We start from the raw sequence: 23,567 nt of genomic DNA on the forward strand, positions 1-23,567 counted from the left end.
CTGGTTAAAGGGATACAGCAAAGGTACAAGAGCAGGAAGAAATGATCCATTGCAACGAAAGAACTGAATCGCGTCCATTGCAGGCTGACGAGATACGGGAGAATCAAGACCAACAGGACGATTTCGGTTGCTCTCGTGCCTAATTGATTAGCGGCTGTTCCGTTACGTCATTCCAGGCACCACCAAACCACCACACCAACCAATGAGACGCCAAGCAACCACGAGCCCCACTTTCGGACGCTGCTGGTTTGAGGACGACGACATTCGACAAAGAAGAATTTGTAGCATCCAGAAAATGCATGCTCGAGACATTCATCAACGTTAGACATATTGATTCTAGAGCAGACCATACTTCCCGCTACAGATGATCGGGACTTAATTACAGTAATTGTCCCGAAGCAGAAGATTGCCCTCTGCCAAAGTCGAGCACCATGCAAATCTCCTCTAACAATATCAGGCTTCAATTCACTGGCAGAGCAAACGTGCTCAGTATGAATCCGTCACAACCACTGAAAGAGGAGGATAGGGTATACCACTCGGTGAAAAGGGTCAATCTCATAGAGGAGGGTTGCCTGATAGTGACCCTTCGCTCTCAACCCTGAGGTGAAAGAACCGACTACAGCTCCTTTGGCGGTCGAGTGAAAATGATAGTGGCCAAATTCTCCCGGACCCGTTTCATTTTGACAGGCGCATCAGGGTTGACTAGCTGATGAGATTGACGTCCATCGACAAGCGGCAAGATAGTAGCTACTTTCAGAGCAGATGTGCTGTGATTTTCGATGATCTGATATCGTGTGTTGGGCAACTCCCTGCCGTAAAGAGTGCCATTTATCGACCTTTCTCATCAGGTCGGCAGTCTCCCTCGGTCCCTGTTCTCTCATTTACACCTCACTGTCACCAGCAGCATCATGTGGCAAGCACCGTACAACTATCCTCCAGGGAACCCGCGCATCTATTATCCTTCGTATGACGCTTATTTTGGCTGGCCGGACGACAACAGACCTCCTCCACGGTAAGTGCGCACTTTGTATTCACTTGCGAACCATTTCCTCTATTCCTGCAACCGAGCCCCAACCCAACCCGCAATCATGAGTCCACGTTCAACCTGGATTGAACGCGGTCCTGACGGGCGACCGTATTTCGTCAGGAACAAGTCAGAGTCGGCCTCAACGAGGCAGCGTCTTTCTCGGGCACTGCTTCCAAAGGTCGGAAGCGCCCGCTCACTCTTTTCTTCTCTTAGGGATTCACTTCAAAATCACCACGTAGCTGCCGCTGAGGCTAAGGGCCAATCTACGCTGCCTATACCAAGTGCCTCCAATCCTCCTCTGGCCCAAACACCCCAGCCAACCGCCCCGATGGCTCCCACATCTCAGACCCAACCTCAACCTGTCAACATGTATCTCCCTTCTCCCTCGCAAGGTCTGAACCAGCCAGACCTGAAAGATGTCAACAACAATCAACCAATTGCTCTGCAGCCACTGAGCCAGTTCATTCCAGCACATCTTCCGCCAGGCATGCTTCTGTTTCCACCCCATCCGATGGCGACTCAGCCACCGAATATTTTCCCACCGCCAATGGGCTTCCCACTTCAACAAACGCAGTTTCAAATGCCACCAATAGGTCCGCTTCCGGGTTCAATCCCTCCGCAAGGGCAACCTCATGGTCCTTACGCCAGTGCGGCTAATTTTCCTGCTCCGCCACCAACACAAGCGGAGACGAGATACAAGTGTGAAATATGTGGACGCTATAGATCTGCACGATACCATTACAAGCATCCTATCCCACCTGGGCAGATTCCAGCCAAGACGATCTGCCTCAAATGCAGGGCAGAAGCTACGGAGAGCGATGACACCAGCAGTTCCGACGGCTACCAAGAATCCAGGTCAAGACGGCACCAATTTCGTCGACGACCCACTCAATCAGATATACATCGATCACGGAGCAAAGCACAATCGAGGCGCCACCATCGGAGCATCGACAACAGATACGCGCGTCACAGCTCAGCATCATACTCGGAATCCGAGTCGTCCAGCCCGGAACCAACGTCACGTCGCACCGAGCGACGAAGGTATCGGCGATCGGAAACTCCGGGTATCGAAATGGTCAGACAAACTCGCAGACTACGACTCTCACCTCTTGGAGAGAATACCCATCGTGATCGTGGAAGTTACAGCGGCAGACGAACTCGAGATAGAAGGTTTGAGCACGAGGCGCTCGGGACAACACGGTCCCGTTCAAGAGGACCAATTGCTGGTCAGAGGATTATTCGAAGACAGTACTCGGATCCCTTCATGGGGATTCCACATATTGGCAACCCACCTGCGAATCATCCCAGCTCCATTGCTGGGCATAACCAGAATAATCAACATAGAGGTTATTCACCTCAACGTGGGCCATCTCCACCATGGAGCAAACAGACTGTAATACCAGTCCACACTGACGCTGGCTGGCATCGACGAGAATTGGACGGAGCTCATCGCGGGCATCGTGGACGTCACGAAGAGAACATACACTCTGCACCGAGGGCTACTCAGCGCGGTCGGAGTGGGTACAGGCACGCAAGTCAAAGTTACGAGGGTGATTATGTTCCCATTTTTTCCGACACATAGGAAGACCTGACCCTGTGATGCAGACGACAGCCAAGAGGATGGCCACTCGGCCGTGTACGCACCCAGCCCACCACCTGCGCCCGCATCGTCCCTGGGATACATGAGTGAAGGTGACTTTGGTCAGCCGCAGCACCACGAAGCTCGTTCCCAGATGAGCCGGCGTCAGCACTCGAGAACCCAATCTTACGAGGAAGAAGAATCGGAAGTCGAAGTGCTGAGACCAGGGGATGAACTGACGGTGATTGAGCGGCACGGGCCAGTAGATGGGGACTACGAGTGGTATGACGATGGAGGGATCAGAGTTAGAGTACGCGAAATTTCACGATGATCTTGAGCACTAGAGTTCGATGTGAGCAGTCGCCGCAAACACCGAATCGGCTGTGGAAAAGCGAATCACACTGCGAGCAGCAGCCAAATGGGAAATGCCAGCGGACGGATTGAGACGAAGAAGCAGAGGACCAGGCCGCAAGCGCGGAGTAGCTGAGCAAAAATCCAGACGACTGCCATCAACTTGATCCGGCGCGCCGAGGGTGGGATTGACAATGTCCTTGTCCTTGTGTGTTCTAGACTCGGGGGCTTGACGTAAATTCCTAATTGCGCTAGGACGCTCGATATATGAAAGATGATGAGCAGCTCAACGCAGACCGAGTGGCACCAGGGCCTCCTCGCCCATCTTTCATGCGGACGCGCTCAGCTGGCATTTCGCGAGCAATGAGGTGCCAGATGTTAACCGTAATAGTCCAAGGGGGATGAGGAGTCGCTGGGACACGGGGCTTGGAGGAGAAGGACTTGGGCGCGCCCACTCCAGTTGGGTACCACGTGGCCATCGAGATCTGAACTTAGTTAAAGAGCGATCCTACAACATCCAAATTCGGACAAAAGGCGTCGGGAAGCAAAAAGGATTTGGCTTAGCCAGCCACTAGAAGCTGGGACAAGGGACAGGGTTGCTGAGGGACGCGAAATTCCAGGCTAAGAAGATAGTCACGACTGGGGATGCGTTCACACCCTCAGTGACTTTCCCTGCAAGCGACGGAAAGCGAAAGAAAGGGATAGGTGGCGGTGTGGTCGATCCTGGGTGAATTGTGCCTTGGAGGCAATCATTGTTAACCACAGCAAGTTCATTGACGAATGCGGCCATAACTGGCATAACTTGGTGGAAAGGCAAACTGCACGATGACCAGGCGATCAGAAAAGGCAACGAACTAACCATGCATCTTCCGAGCAGCAGATCGGGGGGCGGCATCCGAAGAAGCGGCGCTGGAGGCAGTATCATCGTGCGCCAGGCTGTCACTGCGATCCGGGTTTCTCTTAGTCTTATCCGAGATAGGAGCGTCCCTAGCGACGGACCCAGTACGAGTAACTGTGAAGACGCTACGAAGTACGGGCATGTCGAGCAATCGCCGTTTGAAGCGACGAGCCCCACAGAACAATACCTCGTACGGTGTAGATTAGAGACACACTATCAGCCACCGACAGCAAAACACGAGAGAGTGTGTAGCCTTGTGCCCTGCGCAAGATTGGCTCCGCTGGGCAATGCAGAGCATATCTCGTATCGCTTTGGTGATGATCACCGCGGCCGAACTTATCACCAGCAAGAGCAGGCCTAATTCACGCCAAAGTCACGCCACGCCAGCACTCCAGCAGTTCCGGAGGCCCAAGGTTTGGCTTGCGGGTGATGTGCCATGCCGGTAACTTCCAACGATTTAGACTCTGGGGGGACAGCAAATGGATTCTGGGGGGCACGAGGCGCCTTCCGAGCCCGAAGCCAGCTAGCCAAGTCAACTAACTATCAGTCAAGTTAGCCTCTTTCCCTTGGACTTTACACGGTACTGGGTGGGTGTGCACATGCACCCAACCTGCTTTGGCTCATGCTTGTGCTCTGACTCTCGTTCTCCGAGTTTGGAGCATCGGACCACTGGCTGAAGAAATTATTGTCTTCTCTCAGCAGCGCGATGCACCGTGCGGGCGATGAATTTTCGGCGACTACATACGAGTACTCCGTACTGGGTAGCGTTTTCACAGCGCTCGACCTGAACTTCGTCCCTTCGACGCACCCTCGATCCTTTCCGTATCCGCGGACCAGTCCAGGCGTCAACAGCACCCAGTGCAGGTTCCCCACCAGGCAACAACACGCGGGAACCCCGCCTACAAGACTGACCACCAGCTTTGTGGCGCCTTCTCCAGGCTGTCATACCGATCCACAAATGGAGTTCTTTGTACTCTGGACTGGGTACCTCTCATGCACTCCATCTCTTTTCAGTTGAACTGCACTTCTGGAAGTGGTTGCCACCTCCACTTCGTGTCCGACCTCCAAGCCATCTCCGTATTCGAGCACTTGTGGGCCATATCATGAATTTGTCTCGTGGGCGGCGGCGTTAGCGAGAAACGGTTTGTCACTCCTCCCGTCTTGCTGCTTTCTGCCAGCGCGTCAGATTTGCTCTCAGTAGAGACGATTATCCGGGCTTGCCATGATCCAGGGTGATGGCCATGCCTTGCGTTAACAAGTCATCGCAGGCGCTGTGGGTACGGCTCAGGTCAGTTCTGACTTTGGTTCTAGATCGACTATACAAGTTTTGCTCGCCGTGATTCAACGCCGATCGGCCTCGTTTCTGTGTTCTGGGTAGTCAGCGGCTGCATCGGCTTTCCGCTGCGTCCACCACTTCCAGCCCCCTTTGAAGTGCTTCTGGCCGTCCCCGGATCCCTGCTTGCTCTTTGCACATTCGACTCGGCGATAAGACGTTGCGGCCACAAATCTTCGTCACTCGCTGCCCGGCGACTCAACAACATTGGGGCTATCGGGAGGTGTGCCTGTTCGCTGCCTTCTGTTTGCCTGTCAAATCTCTAGTCGCCTCGCTTGCGTCGGCCTTCCCATTCCACGTTGGGGGCTAAAGAGTCCTATCCGATAGCGTAGTTCTCCCCATCTCCAAACGAGCGCGCTGTCTCAATTCTGCAAAGCACGTCCGACCCCGACACGTTGAGCAGAGCGTCAACATCAAACGCTATGAAACCAGCTTGAGAGGCGCCACTATGCACGGGTTTGCGCCATTTCGTGTTGTCACTTATTCTTAGTCCACCCCTGCATCCACCGCACTGGGGTGTCCTGACGTTTTCGTGACGAGCCTCGACCGCTGCTCTTTTCATCCCATGTCCCAGTCGCAGGCAATCTGCGCTAACGGTCCCCCGACTCGCGCTCTCCTGGACGCCAACTTTTGCCGACTCAGCGAGGTTCTGAACCCGAACACCGGGTCCATCTCAAGCCCATCTCTTCTGGACTTTTGGCTCCGAGTACGAGAAGAGCTAAACCTTTCTTTGGCGTTGTCTCTGGACCTAGCGAGTCGCATGCACGTCACTTGACTATGCCCTCCTCATTTCCCTCCTGCTCGATTGAGCACGACTCCCCTGCTCGCAACGTCTAGATCCATAAAGCGATTACTTGAACCGGACGAGGTACTGAACCTCGAGCCGAAAACTGGCAACCCCGAGCTAAGCGAGCTCGGGGACGAGAACTGCGAGCGTGTGGCATGACGAGTCTGCCCAACCATGAGCGCAGCGGTCATATCAAGGTGGTTTCGTTGGTCGTTCGTGCGGTCTGCGGGCCGCGACCACCCCCAATGTCATGCAAGGGGCTGAGGCGGACTGCCATGCGAAAAGCAGGAGTCAGAGAGATACGGGCGCCTCTTTATGAGGGGGGATCCAGGTGGCTATGAAGCATGAATAACTTCCTGCGCCCTGGCGCTGCCTCGAGTCTGCGGCCAGCACACCAAGCAATGGAGCCACAGAAAGGCAAACCAGGCGTTAGGGCGCCCGGCCAGTATACACCGGTTTGGTGCGCGCCAATCACAGGCGTGCCACATCGTGCCCTGCCCTGGCATATCGCCCATTCACAAGCGAAGATTTCGCCTTCGAGAAACTCTAGCGCCCGAAGCGGTCTGGATCGTCCCCGGGCGAGGCAGCAGGCTAGCCTGTTCCCGTCCAAGGGCTTCGGCCCAAGAATCTGAGTGCCCGTTTTGAGCGGTGATGCGGCTCTGCTCGCCCAGTGACAGCGTGCCGGCCCACCATCGGATATGCTCCCTCCCTACCTCGTCGCCATGCTGCTGTCAATTCATGCCAATCTTCGCTCCGAGCCTGGGACGCGGGCCCTGGCCCCTTTCTGCTCGCTTGATAGCAGCTTGGAACTTTGATCGATCAACTGAGCGGGCAGCGTGGTGACCCACTCAGCTGCCGTGGATTGATATACCCCGTACCTTGTGCTCCTGTGCTCAGCACCAGCAACTCGTCACTTTGTCCATATCCATTTCGACCACAAGCACTGTGAGTTGTAGCTCCAGTGAAATCTGTGCTGTACTCCTCATCCAGTACACCTGGGAGCCTCTGTTGGAATACTTCCCAGTGTCTGGCAGCGTGCGCCATGCATACCCACCCACAGTACCACGACCTGGTCGGGAGCGAAGGCCCCGACTACTCCCCCGGATATCTCGAGCAACTCGAGCAACACGAGACTCTCTCTGCGTCCTGGTACAACCATGCGGATGTGGCCTACATTGACCCATATCTGCACTTATCGCCGACTTACAACACATACCCAAGCACCCCGTTCACGAAAGCTTTGGACAGTCGGCGTCCCTGCACCTCGTATGATGTTGACGCTCACGGCTTCAACCCCCTTTTCTTGCGCATGAACTCGAATACTACCCTTCCGCAACGTGGCTTGTTCGACCCTGAGCACGATCCTGACCAGTACCGCCACCTGCGGCATTATTCTCCCACCGATCCTTTGGGCTTCACGCTGTCCAGCAACACAGACTCGTCCATCAGCGACTATGCTCTTAGTCCGGACGTAGCCCGCAACCCACAGGATCATGCCTTCACTTACACCAGCCAGGGAGTATATAACACGCCCATGGCCACTCCCCAAGTCACAGCGCCAGCTTGGCATCCCACTTCGTCATTGATGCCTGTCCGTCCCCCCCTGCCCGTACTTTCCCAGCACACTGTGCCAAGCATGAGACACCTTCAAGTCACGCCCGACCCTGAACCAGAGCACGAAGATGTGCCCATGGATGAGAGAGATGCTTTCCAGCCCAGGATCAACCTCCCCGAGGAGCTCGCAATTACAGAACAGGTGGTCAGTCCTCCTGACTCTGGAACTGATCGTGGCGCAGGCGATGACGAGACGATAAAAGATGAAGAAGAAGATTCCGCTGCTGTCGAGAGCGACAGCGATTCCGAGTTCAACCCCAAAGCGAAGGCTTTGCGCAGCAGCACCCTCAAACGCCACTCGTTGCGTGAGCCGCGACGGCCAAGGTCAACACTCGATCCCAAAGCTCGCATTACCAAAACCTCGCACGCCCGAGAAGCTTTCCACAACAGCAATTCGCGTGCCAAGTCCAAGAAGAAACCCCCCGTCACCAAGAAGACCGACTCGGACTCGAAGAGCTTTCCGTGCGCCTTCCACCACTTCGGCTGCTGCGCCACATTCGCCAATAAAAACGAGTGGAAGCGCCATGTGTCCTCCCAACACCTGCAGCTCGGCTACTACCGGTGTGACATGGACGCCTGCGCAGACCACCAGAAGGGGTTCAACGACTTCAACCGTAAAGACCTCTTCACGCAGCATTGCAGACGCATGCACGCCCCGTGGTCCGGCACCCGAAGGGGCGAAGATGGCGTGTCCAAGAGAGAGAAAGACAGCTTCGAGAGGCAGCTCGATATCATCCGCACTCGTTGCTGGGTTGATCGGCGCAAGGCCCCACACAAGACCAAGTGCGGCTTCTGCGGCCAGAAGTTCGTCGACGGCAAGGACTCAAAAGGATGGGATGAGAGGATGGAACATGTTGGACGACACTTTGAGCGGGATGGTGCCAAGAGTGAGGATGAAGCCATGGATGACGGTCTCAAACAGTGGGCCGTCAACGAGGGATTGGTCTTCGAGGGCAAGAAGAAGGGTGAGTTCTGGCTGCTGGGGTTTGAGCCGGCTGGCACTAGTCGCGGAGTAAAGGGTCAGCGAAGGAGCAAGAGATTCGTCATGGAGGAAGAGGCCCGGGAGAACGAGGAAGATTCGGAGAAGGACAACAGCGACATTCCGCAGGAAGACGACGGTACACGCGACGACGACGAGCACGAGAGCATCGAGGTCAAGGGGAGGGGCATCTTGTCCAACACCGAAAAGACTTCGGGTGACGAGGATGCTGAGCCCGACTCTGACCTCGATGCCGAAGCTGAGTACGACGAGTGACGGTGGAAGGACCGATCAGTCGAATTCTCCATATGTAATATGGCTTCCGGAGGCGCTGGCGTTACGGCACCTGGATGTTGATGGCACCAAATGACTGGACATAACGTGACGGATATAATGATACCCATATGGACGTTGAGCAGGAGATGAAAAAGCGCATGGATTTTCCTAGATACCTGAGTACAAAACATGTTCTGAGTTTTGTTTCCAGATCTGTTCGTGTATGTCTCGTCTCTTCGCCATGTACAACGCAGGAAGAAGGATGACATCTGACCGCATCTGACCTTGACGCCATGGTAACTCACGCTCTGATTGGCCAGGACCAAGACGCGTTGGCCGACGCGTTGGCTTATTTACCACTGTTAAGTTAGCGTCGCCTTCGCATTCTGTCAGCCTCAAAAAGTCGTTTGTCCTCAATTGCGGTTCTCGGCTTTCCCAAGGCCCACGTTTTTCACAGCTAATTACTCCGTGCTCGTAGCCAATGCAGCTACTCAACCTTGTTGGGATGTATATCATCTGCCGTCGCGTTTCCACCCGGCCCTCGCTACGAAACCACAAAGGCTATCTCAACGACAGGATGCGAATGTCTACGAAACTCCAAGGCTATCTCAACCACAGAATGCGGCCGGATGCGGCTACCTCTCAACAAGACCGCCAGAAAGGAACCTCCAGTGCACCAAACTTTGGATGCCGCATCGCTTTGTAATCTGTTCGGCCCTTGTTTCAGGGCAACCGCATTGTCTGTCTTCAAAGCTCGTTATCTTGACCCTTCATTCTTTCAGACGTTGCTCTTTGTTACTCGCCCGTCCGTTGGCCATAATAGCTCGTGGCCAGCTTGGCATGCGCGCCTCCAGATCAGAATCTTGAACGAGTCCACCGACGCAGGCATTCGATCTTACCGATCAGAAACACTGACATACTTTCTAACACATTACGCCCCCGAAACGAGTCAAGTCGATATGAAGCATATCATCCGGGTTTTGGCACTTGCGGTAGCCGCCTCTGGTGCCGCCATCTCATCGTTAAGCCGTCATACTGTAACTAATATCACGCAGCCCGGTCATGCGCCAGAGGCAGATCGCTTACTGTTTAATACCTCTGACGCATTCAACCGCATCATCTATCCCCGCGCTAACACGGGTGCTACAGGGCCTGATCCAGTCCAACAGCTACTCCACATTGCACCTACATCGAACACCTGCGCCGGAGCACCTTTCCCCAATGAATGTGTTATTTCGTCACCCTCTGTCGTTCAAGCAATAGTCAACGGCTTCGCAAAGTATCAAATCACAACTGCAGAAGAACAAGCCGCGCTACTGTCTTGGATGGCGTACGAGTCTGGTGACTTCAACTATAATCACAACAATTTCCCTAGTCCTGGGAACCCGGGCCAAGGGACACGGTACATGATGTCTCCTACCTTCGTACGTGAATACGCGCAGTCCGTTCCGGAGTTAAGAGCAAATATTGGCGTGGGAACAACACCAGCTGATTTGGATGCGACGCTCGCTCTGGTGCAGCCTGATCAATACTCGTTTGCAGCTGCGGCATGGTATTACAACCAGCACTGTACCGATGCGCAGAAGAGGCAGGTTCAGGCGGGAGGTCAGAACAACTGGGCATCTGCCTTCATTGCTGGCTGTGTGAACACTGCCATGGACGACAGGAGAATTGCTTATTGGATACGGGCTTGTGAGGCTCTCGGTGTGAAAGTCACCCAGTAAATTGTTGACTGGAATGACTCGTTCTGCTTGTGACTCTCTTGGTGTGAAAGCCCCACGGTAAATGATTGAATGGACTGACCTCGGACTGTTGGCCTGATAGGCATGGTCCAGGTTTAAGACAAGGTAAGCAGCCATCCACCTTTGATATGCTTATCCTCCTTTAGTGCTTTAGTTTTGTCATTCATTTCCTCCTCAACCCTGGCAGAGCGCAGTTGATACTTGGAACTTGACGGTCAACGTTGTGGCTTCGCCCGTTGCAACTGCTTGACATTATGCGCTATCGGTAGCGAGAGTCTGTGCTGGAACGGACTGGACACGTCGTTGAAGAGAATGCTGAAGAAAACGATAGCCCGCACCCCTCGGCCTTATCGCTCACCTCTAAGAACAGAACATTGAGACCTTGGGGCAGGCATGAACTGAAGTCGGAAGTGTGGCACGTCTCCCTGTTCAGCAGCTTCATCTGCATGCTCATATCGTCACGCTGCGGATACCTTTCGAGATTTCATCGATCAATGTATGTTTCATGCACTTATCCCATATGATATCGTTGATTTCCGTAGTGGTTCGATGAAAAGGTCCTGGTCGACTTCCTTGCAAAGAAGACAAAGGCTGTGCTGCAGTTCAAAGCCTATCAATGCCATTGAACGGGTAGGAAATGCCTCGGATGCTGGGCAGAGGAATTAATGGCACCGTCCCTCCATCTTGAGGCAGGACGATGCCGGCAACAGCGGGAAGGTGCACCACACACTCCAGGTCCAGTCTGCTACAACTTGCGGAAGATGGGATTCACATTACTCTACAACAGTTCAGGAACCAGTAAGCTCGAGGACCGTCACTCGATCCAGTCTGCTCTGCCAGTACCTTGACCACCGTTCGGGGTATTGGCTTGTTGCACATGAAGGCAACCTCAAACAGAGTGCGCAATCAACTGGTTCTCTAGAGATGGCCGAACAGCATTCCCTGTTCTCTGGAAATGACTGAACAGTATTCCACCTTCTCGACACGCATTGCTGCTCACGTCGCCAGCACGGCAATCGCTACTATGAGTGCCAATTTCGCGGGATGATCCCCTGCAAGAGGCACACCTCTTCCTTCGCTGGACGCCGACGGGACCACCGTTCCACCAGATGATGTTGGGGACGGCGCAGCCGGACTATACGTGCTGATCACCGTCGGGGTTGACGTCGTTGGCGATGAAGTGCGCATGCTTGTCGTGACGGCCTGAACATTACGACACGTCATGTACGAGTAGAGCATGGTGGATACTGGCGTCTGAAGCAAGCAGCTGACACTCCCATCAATGTCGCACCGAGATGCCAGGTAGAGCATGTCGGCGTTACACATACAGCTCTGAAAGGCGTCGCCCGTCGTCACGCTGAACTCGGTCTCGCACGAGCTGGTCGACACGGTCAGTTGGTTGCAGTCTCTTGCGATGTCGTCGCAGAAGTCCTGCTCCACCAGGAGTGGCGTCGTGATCGACATGGTGGTTGGCGAGTAGTTGAGCACGTCCCATGCGTCCGCGTCCTCGCATGCCGTCGACCATGCGGCGAACATGCCCTCGCTGCCGAGGAAGAGCTGGTCGACGGCTGTTGTACGCCAGCAGTTCCACCACTCTTGTCGGCACCTTTTAAGTACTCTGTTCAGTAGCCATTCAAGCATCCTGGAGGACCGGACTGGACTGGACTGGCTTACCCGGCTAGTATGTCCAGTACACTTTGTGGACAATAGCAGCTAATGGCTGCCAGCGTGTTGCTCGCCTCGCCACAACTGACGAGCTTCTCATGGAAGGCGCCGCAGCTGCTCATGGTGACTGGGGACAGGCATGATTCTGGGGGCAGGCTGATCTCGGATTGAACGATCGACTGTCCGTATGCTGCCCATGGGAGGTTGACCCCCGCAAGCAAGATGGCGGCGGCAGTGATGCACGGCTTCATGCTGCCTGCCGGACAAGTTGATAAGTATCCGAGTATGAGTGATATATTCGCAATCCAGTGATGGCAGAATGGCCCACAGAACGCTCACCAGGACTCTCAGAGTGCTGTAGCAAACTGGGCTGAAAGGAAAAGCGCGAGCAGGCGACTGTAATGTGGGCTCAGGTCCAGCCTCAGCTCTACTGCTTGGGCTGTGGAATTGCCTTTGCCGAGCATTATGTGAACCGGTCGAGCAAATCGAATGTCGAGGTTATCCAATCAGTCTTCCTGGTCACCGGCCAGTTGGGTAAGGCTGCCCAGGAAATCGCGGGCCAGTTCGCCTCGAACACGAGGCTCTGCTCGTGTTCGCGCCGTCGAGGCTCGAATCAAGTCTCCCCGCCCGGACGTCGTTGTCTGGGCATCCTGCTGGGCATCTTGACGAGAACACGCACAGCCGCCCCCAATGTCTGGCTCAAGAATGTGCATATAATCGCGCATGATGGACTCCTTGATCCCTCAAGCTCAGCCCTGTGGTGGACTTTCTTCCTCCCGGAAAGTGAGGTCACGGCACAATCGCACACTTGATGGATTGTCGATTTGTCTGAATTTCCCTTTTTGGTTTCTGGGTGAATGTTACTTTGGCAATGCGGTTCGGCGACACTCCAGAGCTCCCCAGCCCTGACAGGAGAAAGAGATGGCGATCCATCACTCTGCGGCTCTGGTGTGTGCCTCTCCTTTTGCTCGCCGAGGTGGCCTTGATCATTGGTATAGGCACCCTGTTTGCCTTGTCGAGACAGCGAACCGGCTTCGTCGAAGTCGGCTTCGGAGAACGATCGTTGGATATCTCCAGCTTTCCAGGTGCCTTGAGATGGGGTCAGGGCCTGCTGTGGACAACGCTCCCAGTCCTCATCATCGGCTTGTACAAGTTGTTTCGCGATGCCGTGGTAGCAGCGCTGGTCGTCGAGACCCCATACATTGAGCTGGCCCGCACCAGCCGCGACCGCCCCGTGAAAGCCCGCAAGTCGGTCTATCTTGACTATCGATCCTACTTTGCGATCGTGGCCTGCGGGAAGGCATGGAAGAACAAGCACTACTTCCTCAGCATCTGCCTCGTGCTGTCGTTTGTCGAAGCGCTGGGCCTTGTGCCCCTGACGGCGCGTCTGTTCGCAGCCCGCGAGGAACTTCTCCCCAAGGAGGCCACGATCAACGTCTTGTCGGCCTTCGACACCAGTGCACCTCTCGGGAATGCCGATTATGGCGCCCTCATGGACGCCGTGTCAGCCTCGTGGATCAACGAGTCGCCGCTGCCGCGTGGCACTGACGGCGATTTCGCCTTTAGTCGGATCACGCCGACGCAGCCTGGGACGAACTTCACGATCTCGGCGCCCACGAACGCGTCACGCCTGACTATGGACTGCACAGAGGTGCCAATGTCATCGTCCAACCTCAACGTGGTGGATGAGACCGACAGTTTCGTCACCGTCAGCTTTTCCACCACAGACCGTGGCTGCGATATCGAAGGCAGCATCCCAGCGAGTACCGACGGCGACGACTTTCTCGAGGCCATATTGACGAGTAAATGCCCCGACGCAGCCGGCAACTCGCGCATCGGGTTCTTCTACGGCGCTGTGTCCACCACGGGTGATCTCTCGAATTCTATCCTCGTCTCCTGTATCCCGACCTACTGGTCCGCACCCGGCACCCTCACCGTCGTGACGACCAACAGCGCTTTCTCTGGTCGGGTCGTCGAGACGCCCAAGTTCAACGCTTCAAGCTACAACGTCCAGGACCTAGGCATCCCGGCCCAACAATTCGAACAGGGCGTCATGACCGTCCAGACATTCAACCCTGCAACCTCCAGCGCGGGCAACACGAACGCTCCGCTCCGACTCGCCGAGCTGATTGTGCGCCGCATCGAGGCTCTCGGCCAGTCGTACAGCGCCGAATCTCTCATCAACGCCACCAACCGCATCTACCCTGCAATCTACACGATGCTGGCCCTGACTTACTTCTACCCGGAGCTGTCCCAACCGGTCGCCATCACGGGTACATTGGCCGTGCCTCAGAACCGGTTACATGTCGTGCCACCCGTGGCGATCGCCATGCTCGTCATCCTCGCCATCCTGCTCGCCTCGACCGGCTACCTCATCTTCTACCTACACTACCATCCGAGCATCCTGGCGGAAGAACCCGTAGGCCTCCTCGGCGCGGCAAGTCTCCTCCGCCAAAGTAACATTGCGGATATCATCGAGAAGTACCACCAGCAAGACGACTTTGACGGACGACTGAGCCGGGAATTGCCCAAAAATAGCAATAGCGCGAGCAAGGAGATGAGCAGCAAGAAGGCGAAGAAGAAGCAGAAGAAGAAGAAGAAGAAGAAGCAGCATCTAGACGATCAGCTGAAGGAAACGTGGTGCTGGGTCGAGCGTGGCGAACGGCCTCACGAGCTGATCATCAAGATGGGCCGGCCTGACGAGTCTTGCCACATGAAGACGGGAAGTGCCGGAGAAGACGAAGAGGAAGAAGAAGGCAGTCAGCGCGCACCACTCGACGAGGTTCCATTCAGGCCGTCTAACGGGCGGGCGCCAAGTGCGCAGAATGTCTGGGCCGCCGCAGGTGGTCCTATGTACGGTCGGATCCCCGGGCAGGAGCAAGACCAAGAGCAAGAGGCCGTCTATGAACTAAGACAGGGATCGGGCGGGCGACCAGGACTAGTATCAGAAAAGTCTCCTTTACCGATCCAGACAGCCCTACCGACACCGTCGCCCGGGTTCAGCGGCGGCCCGCACTACGACTACGGCAATGGATACGGGTATGGACATGGATATGGTCGCAATGGTGTATATGAGGATGACGGGTTTTTTACCCAGAGTCTTACGTCTGGGTCTCCAGCTGTGCCGGGGGTTGTGCCTGACGGTAGGCCTGGGGGTGTGTCAGGCGGAAGGCCTCTGGGCGTACGAAGGAAACCGGTGCACAACAACAATACTAGCTATGGGAGCAGTAGGAGCCACTACTGAGATTGTTTTCAAATCTTCGGAGGTGCCAGGTTCGAGTCTGAGTCTAAAACTGAGTCTGGACTTGAGTCTGAGTCTGAGTCTGAACCTTAGCTGTACAGTACTGTAGCTAGCCAGCTACATAGTCAGCCAGCATAGGGACAGTAAGGTGTACATTGGCGTGTTGACATTAGTACCATTGTACGGAGTATACAGTATACTGCAGGCTTTTGAGGGTCAGTACGGAGTACGAATGAATGAATCGATCAATCCATCTATCCGTCAAAGCCCCGTCACGACTCACGCTCTTAATCGGACTGAGCAATCAGGCAATCACTGCTAGAAGTGCACCATTTGGATGTCTATCCAGTCTGATGAATGTATGATTGATTGTATGTCTAGAATACAGCTCCTAGCTACTGGAGCTATAGATGGAGACACCACCTGTCGCCCGGGTAACCTCAAGCGGTAGGTTCACTCAGTGCCTTCTGCCACCACTACAATCACAGCATTGTTTTTTAACTACTTGGTAGTTAATGACTAATGGTAGGTACACGGACCTTGATATGTTGTATCTGGCCTCTGATTCGCGTCTAGTAGTTACCATCTACCATCTACCATCTACCATCGACCATCTACCATCGACCATCTACCATCTACCATCGACCATCGACCATCTACCATCGACCATCTACCATCTACCATCTAGCTTCTAGCTTCTCGCATCTAGAAACTCACAGACTACACAACTAGTATTGTAGCCGTTGGGAACAGCCCAAGGCGATAGGCAGAGAGTAATAGTCGAGGGTATCAGAAGTATTCGGTGTCTCTAGACCTCTAGGCCAGACAGGACTCGAAGCATGAGCGAAGGGGGAGACTCTCTGTCAGGAAAGAGGTCCACAGCCCCTGGGGGATTGCCTGAAAAGACTGAGAATCATGGCAATTCATGTCTGGTTCTTAGACTGCTTAGCTTATATACCTCAGGTATCTGAACCTTTGGTCATGACACTCTCATGCGGGGAGCGTGAGAGTTATATGGCGGCCCCTTGACAGGCTTGGTAAGCTATAGTGGCTATTCCTGATAGTAGCATCTTCTCTGTATATCGCTCACAGCTAATGACTGACCGGTCGTCCTCGCATTCGCATTCGCATTCGCATCCACATACCGCGTATCGTCGAACTACAGCGCTGTACATGCGTCGCGAAGTCCCAGAGCATTTCGATCAGATTCTCGGGCAGGTTGTACCAAGTCGGCGTGGAACTCGCCTTGCTCAGCATCATTTCTCATCCATGTACAATAGTGAGTGGGCTTGTGTGTGATGAGTAAGGGACCGCCTTGTCTCGCCTCGCTTCGCTTTGCTTTACTTTGGATTTGTACCTAGCTAGGCAATCCAAAGTCGATGGGCCATTGCGCTCGCTGTGCAGTAGAGTCTTTGTATCGAAAAGGAAAATCGGAAGCGGCACACTTGGCGTACAGGTGGGGCGTAGTTCAGATTTACGATAGGCTTTGTTCAGTTCGATCCAGTTCAGTCCTCTTGCTGGTGAACTAATTAGGGTATTAAAGGCTTCATGGCCAACGGGTATACCTCTCTACGGCGGCAGACACTGCTCCGTCACACTCAACTCCCCTACATCTCAAAGGAACGGTGCGCAAGGGATCGACCAAGGGCCATAACGCCATACTCTTCCCCACAGCTATCACAGCTGTAGTGGGTGGAGAGCGAGACCTGTCACTTCGAGATCACGATCCTTTTCGTGCCGTCCCAGCCATCCGAAGAAGCCTTCAAAAGTCAAGGCAGGTCTTAGCCCTGGAGCTGGTGAAGGTACTGGGCTGTGATGTCTGCAGCTGGGCGGTGTGTGTTCTCTATCATGTTCTCTATGCACTAATTATCGAAAGCAAAAGGTAAAACAGAAAGGAGAGAAACGCAGCCTTGCGCTCAAGTTCCACCGATCGGAGTACCAGAGCGCCAGGTTTCTTCTCTGCTACAAAATGTACTCCGTACCCGTCCAGCGGAAAAGGCAGCCTTGCCAAACCACAACTTCCCAACTTCATCATGCCCTTTACATTGGGTGCTCCAGTATGTACGGCGGCAGCGTCCCCTTGGAGTTCATACCAAGCATATAAGCTTGGAGATCGATAATTTCAGCATCCTGTATGGTGGACCCATGAAGTCGTCTAGCGTCTAATGAAACACACCCTCGACCCAATACAAGTTGCAAGCTGCAAGCGGCGGCACTCTCTTTCGCACACCGCATGCAACTTACCCAGTACTAACCTATTGACGACCATCCATCCACATGAGAAACATGCTATGGTAGTACTCGTATTGGCCGTGTGAAGCGGCGGGGAACCACGTACTGTAGCATGTTTCGATAGACGACTTCAAGGGTACACCATAGTAAAGTGCTCGGATTCTCTTCCAGAGGCTCTGAGGCTGTGGGCCTCTCCCTCGTTGACACTGGGTTCCGAGTATCAGGTACACAGGTTCGGTCACTCCACTGTGTCGGTGAGTTGCGATTCGTTCCGTTGAGAGCAGTTGAGTTAATTTGAGTTTAGACGAACGGGGCTTCTATCATGCATATCCGGTTTGGGACCCAGAATGTGTGTATATATATGTATGTAATTACATTGTTTGTTTACTTCGGTCGAGTCGACCTAGTCCGTCGTGTCCGGTCGAGGTCCGACCACAAGCGGGCTTTGAGTCGCTCTTTTGTGTACTTGAGCTCAGTGCAGTGAAGTGCAGTGCAATCGAGTACGGTCCCATTCATTCAGAGTGAGAAAGACGTGGGGTTTGAATCTTTCATGTCCTTGAATTCAAGGCAGTGCAGTCTGGCTGAATCCAGTTGTTATTCAGAGTCGGAAACATCATGGGGTTTGAACCTTTCGTGTCCTTGAATTCAAGGCAGTGCAGTCTGGCTGAATCCAGTTTATTCAGAGTCAGAAAGACGTGGGGTTATGAAAATCTTCCATCCATTATTTACTCGAATTCAGTGCAGTACAGTTCGTGTAAGGTGCAGAACGTCGCTTTGAGCTGTTCATGACCTTCAGATTAGTGTCTTCCCGGTTCAGTCTACTTTGCCCGGCGAAAACAGCTTTCGCTTCGGTTCAGTACACTCAGTCCAGTTCACATAGAATCAGAACATGGTTCCAAGCCGTTGATTGACTTTAGTCAGGTACAATCCAGTCCATATAAGGTCAGAACATCAGTCTAAGCTGTTCATTCACTTCAATTCAGTCCACTCGGTTCAGTTACTTAACTTTCAAACAAACTGCCTCGGCGGCATGTCCTCCTCTCCAGCTCGCGGATGCAACACACCGGTCCTCTTCTCCTCGTAGTTCTTCAACGTGCCCGTGCCCTCGACCGTCTCATGCACGACCGTGGCGTCAAAGACGTCGACCTTTGTGGTGGCGAACTTGCGCGCACTCACGCCGCGCTCGAACAGCAGGTCCAGCTCGGCGAAACTGCGGCCCGCCGGCTCCGGGAGGCGGAAGTACGTGTAGATGATGCAGCAGAAGCAGATGGCCGCCCAGAAGAAGCCGGCGTAGTTGCCCCAGTCCCACTCGCCCGGGTTGAGCATGTACGGCGTCAGCACCGAGCAGATGATGCCGACGACGTTGTACAGGTTGCGGCCCAGCACGACCGTCTTGATCTGCAGGCGGCGCGTCGACAGCTCGGCCACGAGCGAGTAGCACACGGTGCCCACGGTGAGTTGGTAGCACAGCGCCCACACGAGCATGATGGAGCCGGTCGCCAAGGCGGCCGAGTCGCGGTGCGCGTCCGGCACCAGGCCCAGGAAGCCCATGATGAAGAGCATGATGCACAGCCCGCACAGGCCGTACAGGTACAGCGATCGCCGGCCCACGCCGAGCGTCATGAGGAACCACGCGCCGAACACGCCCCCCATGTTGATGCCGTACTGGCCGAGCGCGAAGTCGTACGACTTGCTGGTCGCCAGGCCGGCCTGCTCGAGAAAGTAGGTCGAGTAGCCGGAGAAGGAGTTGCCGGACAGGTTCTGGATCGCCCAGACCATGCACACGATCTCGGTCCGCCGCAGGTCCGTCCCCTTGAAACAGTCCCAGTACGTGGCGCCGCGGGTGATCTTCTCCTCCAGCGCCGTCGTGTGCACCATCATGGCGATCGTCTCGTCGGCGTCAAAGTCGGTCTCGCGGTTCAGCGACGTCAAGCGCAGGAGCGCCTTCTTCGCATCCTGGATCCGGCCCTTGCGCACGAGCCACCACGGCGATTCCGGGGCGAGGAAGATCCCCACCAGCAGCGGGACGGGCCACATCCACTGGAGCGCGTACGGGATGCGGTACGACCACTGGTCGTCGCGCGGGAGCATCGACTTGATGACGCCGATGCCCACGACCTGGCCGAGACCCCAGCAGAAATTCACGTACGTGGTGAGATAGCCGCGGAGGGCGACCGGGCACACTTCCGACGCGTACGTGATGGTCAAGGTCTGGAAGACTCCCCAGGGAATCCCGCACAGAATCTCGGCCACCTGCAAGGTTTCCACGTTCTGGGCCGTGAAGAAGACGGCCGTGAAGATGATGATCAGCGTAAGACAGACCATGACCGTGTAGCGGTAACCGAAACGCTCCGAAACAATGCCGTTGATGAAGAGACCGATGATTTCACCGACGTTGGCGCCGTTACTGAGGCCGGCTTGCCAGGGCGCCGGGATCTGGTAGCTGCCATCGGGGAGTTGCTCGCCGTACTTCCTGCGGAACTGGGGGAAGGCATCTGGGATGAGGGAAGTCAGTATGCGAGTGCTTAATAGTATCGAATGTCTGGTGAAGCGGCACTTACAGAAATTGCTCAACAAGCAGAGATCGTACCCTTCCATACAGATGCACGTCGAGATGAGGATACTCCAGCCGACGGCCTTGGGGTAGAGCTTGATACCCTGCCACAAGCTCATCTTGTGTTCTTTCTCGGTCGCTCTTTGCGCGTTGAGGATGACGTTCTCGAGACTCTTCCGCCGGCCCATATTGTCGTGGTGCTCGGGTGCGGCTCCGGAAATTTCAGGCGAGCTGACATTCTCCTCGACCACCTTTTCAGACATGGTTGCGAGTGTTGGCCGGAGCCTGGCTGTGGGATCGAGGTCTTCAGTTGATTTTGCTTTGCTTGGAAATAAATCCCCTGTAACGATCATGTGGTGGTGAATGCGGCACGTGTCTAGGTGAATCAAGGCGCCTTGCCTCTCTCCCCGGCCTCCTGGCAATCAGAATTGAAGCCCCGACAGACGGATGAGCTTCGAGTAAGAAGATTCAATCACCCCGCCGATCGTCCGGCCAGCTCCTCCTTTATATTGCCTTCACGGTTTTAGTCTGCGGGGTCCCGCGAGACAGCGAATGCCGATCAAGTCCGGGGTAATCACGACGCTGGTCGTGGGGATCGGGGATGGCCCTTGAGCAGGTGCAAGAGGTGCAGGAATTACCTTCTTCGAAGAAACAGACGGAAGTGGGAACAGTATCACTCAGAAGGACATTAGTTCGTTCGAGGGAGGTCGAGAGTCACGCGGGCAAACGATGACCGAGTTTGCAGTCTCCACCGTCGCAATTTTCGACATCAGTCTCCCTCCCCATGCTGCGGCTGCGATCCAATGAGACGAGACAGAATGCGCGATGGTGATTCCGCATTGTGTTCCCATACGCACCATGGAGCGCATTGGTGGAGGCAAAGGGAGCAGGAGCTGTTGGTCAATAGCCGACGAGCGTTACTCCACAGGATTTGTGGTGAGGTAGCATCGCACGAGATCCAAAATCCGGATCTAAAACTCATCAGGATCGAGGACTGCCGGGAGGAGAAAATACAAGTGGTACACTGTCAGGGGTGGAAGCGCTTGATAGGACCGCAAAGTCTTGTGGTGTCTTGTTGCCAATCAAGATTCTTCTCGGGTTGCTTCAGGATCGTCGTCTTGCTCGGGGCTTTTCGATCGGCATTTGGCAAAGTGGCCGCGGTAGAGCATTTTCCCTGTGTGCCATTTTCGGTCTGGACGCCGACAATGTGCGAATGCCAAGCCAAGCAGCGGGAGGGGGATTAATACCTTTCACATTCTGCACATCGGACTTTTACATACAGGTAATACTGTATTTGAACATGCTGGCGATATCAAGAGTATGGCATTCGCGTTTGAGTCCCGGGTGTCGACGGGTTTTCCTCTCACAAATCACGTCCTGTTGCATGCCGATACCACGAACCGTGAAGCTGGATTTCCAATGTGATGGATCTGGTGGTCGCGCTCCCTGCTGCCGGTCTGATGCCGGACAGATTGCTGCAGCGCCTCGGCATCGAGATTCATTCTCCTGCTCCACTCATGCGCGACTTGTGATGGATGGGTTCTTGATTCGGCAGTTTGCCCCTTCAGGTTACTCAACGAGCACGTACTGTAAGATCTAGACGCAGCAGCCACCGGGACTGGCCACGATGGCGCACATGTCCCACGGTAAGACCTAATCAACCCGGAAATGAGTCTTGCTGGAGAAGATGCAGTTGCATGTCCTTGTATTCGAGTATTTGCGGCATTAGACGCAATTCAATTTCCAACGTGCTTGTCAAGCTGTCCACCCTCATTTGACGCAGTGGCATTTTCCACCCTTTGCACCAAGGAGGTTGCTATCCTGTCCAAATCCATCCCAGGTGGCCTCGTGGATCGCCTCATAAATCGTACAGTTCCCGACCTGCATAACCCTGCCGACAACTTCCCTGCGCGTCTTTCATGACTGTCCCATGACCTCGATGCCACCACTGACTTGAACCACGGGCCTACTGGGCAAAGTGCTGCTGGCCTTCCGCTTCTCAGCACCCCTGGACCGCCTGTCGGCGGCGTCGTCCGGCAGAAGGAGATCGAAGCGACTGATCGGAGAATCGAAAATCACCGAATCGTAGCGATTCTGTCGACACAGGCTTTCGGCTTCGCTCTGCAACATGGCCGAGTCGACCTTCAAACTGAAGTCCATGAGGTAGCAGAAGGTGATCTCCAGTCGGCCCAACTCGCCCTCAGACACGCCACCCACTTTACTAAAGCGGGCGTGGGGCCATGACAGGTCCTCGAGCGCCTTCATGGCGACTCGCAGACAGGCCAAGAGCAGACGGTGCACATTGCGCGGTGTGACAGGCAAGACCTTCTCTTGAATGGCCAGACGCGTGATGTAGAGCGAAGCTGCCAAGTACACCGCGGTTGACATAGGACAGTACTTGTGCATGCGCATAAGGTAGTCTTCGGTAGAGATCGGGGGAGGGCGTTTTGAGTAGAATTTTCGGGCCAGCGCGCCGTGTTGGACGTACAGCGGCTGGGCGCCCGCTCCGACGATGTTGGCTGCCGACGTCGGCTCGTGCTCGTGCGCCTCCGGCGACCCTATCGGCGTCTTCACAAAAGGCACTCCGTCGATGTGCTCGTGGCGAGGCGTCGATCCCAGCGGCTGTAATCCGACATTCTCTTTCTTCGGGGTTAGAGCATACGCGTCTGCTGTCATGGACTCACGCAGTCTGGAGAGGCTGCGGGCTGGCGAACCACCCCGACTACGTGCTGGAGGCGTGGGTGGCACATCGCCCGTCAGTTGAACGAGCGTGTCGATACTGCGGCACAGTAGTTTCAGGGCAGAAACAGCCTCGAGGTTGAAGATGTCCACGTTCTCGGGTGTGATGTCATCTAGGCCTTCCAGCAGCGGGCTCTTGATCGGGGGAATGATTCCTTTGTCGTTCTCCGGCTCAGGAGGGGCGGGTAATTTTGGCGACGAGGATGTGCCTGTGGCCTGCTCTTGTGGATCTCCGTGGTCTTCCAAATCCGCCATCCTGTGCGTCACGTACCAGTAGTGTGCGTCCCGATCAGCCGACTTCGAGCGTAGGCGGAGAGACGCGTCTCGCTGCTGTTGTCTGATACGGGCGGCAAGTTGTCATGGTCGAGCTCCTATCGAGGGTTGGGTGGGAACTGTGCTCCTCTCGGGGCCCTGGACAGCCTTGCAGGATCGTCGAATGTGACTCGTCGGCGCAACCACCTCGGCTTGATGGAGGCGCGATGAAGAGTATCCCAGAGGCGGCGTCAGGCGCCTTTCAAGGGCAGGATTGACAGACGGGAGCCCTGCGGAG

The 23,567-nt window shown here is 55.0% G+C and overlaps 7 protein-coding genes across 7 annotated transcripts; 4 read left to right on the forward strand and 3 right to left on the reverse strand.

Annotated features, from left to right (window-relative positions):
- Positions 1 to 1,845: 1,845 nt before the first annotated feature.
- G647_03006 (uncharacterized protein) lies at positions 1,846 to 2,937 on the forward strand (the record flags this gene model as incomplete). The annotated part of the gene is made up of 3 exons (XM_008727352.1): positions 1,846 to 2,373; positions 2,431 to 2,548; positions 2,633 to 2,937. 3 exons carry the CDS (start codon positions 1,846 to 1,848, stop codon positions 2,935 to 2,937), a joined length of 951 nt encoding a protein of 316 aa, XP_008725574.1.
- Positions 2,938 to 7,017: 4,080 nt separating this feature from the next.
- Positions 7,018 to 8,844, forward strand: G647_03007 (uncharacterized protein; the record flags this gene model as incomplete). Its single annotated transcript, XM_008727353.1, has 1 exon — positions 7,018 to 8,844. The coding sequence occupies one exon, from the start codon at positions 7,018 to 7,020 to the stop codon at positions 8,842 to 8,844; it is 1,827 nt and encodes a 608-aa protein (XP_008725575.1).
- A 959-nt stretch (positions 8,845 to 9,803) lies between these two features.
- Positions 9,804 to 10,568, forward strand: G647_03008 (uncharacterized protein; the record flags this gene model as incomplete). The annotated part of the gene is made up of 1 exon (XM_008727354.1): positions 9,804 to 10,568. The coding sequence occupies one exon, from the start codon at positions 9,804 to 9,806 to the stop codon at positions 10,566 to 10,568; it is 765 nt and encodes a 254-aa protein (XP_008725576.1).
- A 1,014-nt stretch (positions 10,569 to 11,582) lies between these two features.
- On the reverse strand, positions 11,583 to 12,050 carry G647_03009 (uncharacterized protein; the record flags this gene model as incomplete). Its single annotated transcript, XM_008727355.1, has 1 exon — positions 11,583 to 12,050. The coding sequence occupies one exon, from the start codon at positions 12,048 to 12,050 to the stop codon at positions 11,583 to 11,585; it is 468 nt and encodes a 155-aa protein (XP_008725577.1).
- A 1,072-nt stretch (positions 12,051 to 13,122) lies between these two features.
- Positions 13,123 to 15,495, forward strand: G647_03010 (uncharacterized protein; the record flags this gene model as incomplete). The annotated part of the gene is made up of 1 exon (XM_008727356.1): positions 13,123 to 15,495. One exon carries the CDS (start codon positions 13,123 to 13,125, stop codon positions 15,493 to 15,495), a length of 2,373 nt encoding a protein of 790 aa, XP_008725578.1.
- A 3,237-nt stretch (positions 15,496 to 18,732) lies between these two features.
- On the reverse strand, positions 18,733 to 20,541 carry G647_03011 (uncharacterized protein; the record flags this gene model as incomplete). The annotated part of the gene is made up of 2 exons (XM_008727357.1): positions 18,733 to 20,219; positions 20,286 to 20,541. The coding sequence occupies 2 exons, from the start codon at positions 20,539 to 20,541 to the stop codon at positions 18,733 to 18,735; spliced, it is 1,743 nt and encodes a 580-aa protein (XP_008725579.1).
- A 1,654-nt stretch (positions 20,542 to 22,195) lies between these two features.
- On the reverse strand, positions 22,196 to 23,272 carry G647_03012 (uncharacterized protein; the record flags this gene model as incomplete). The annotated part of the gene is made up of 1 exon (XM_008727358.1): positions 22,196 to 23,272. One exon carries the CDS (start codon positions 23,270 to 23,272, stop codon positions 22,196 to 22,198), a length of 1,077 nt encoding a protein of 358 aa, XP_008725580.1.
- Between the last annotated feature and the right edge of the window lie 295 nt (positions 23,273 to 23,567).

The sequence above is a fragment of the Cladophialophora carrionii genome (genome assembly GCF_000365165.1).
Source record: "Cladophialophora carrionii CBS 160.54 unplaced genomic scaffold supercont1.2, whole genome shotgun sequence".
Taxonomy (NCBI): Eukaryota; Fungi; Ascomycota; class Eurotiomycetes; order Chaetothyriales; family Herpotrichiellaceae; genus Cladophialophora; species Cladophialophora carrionii.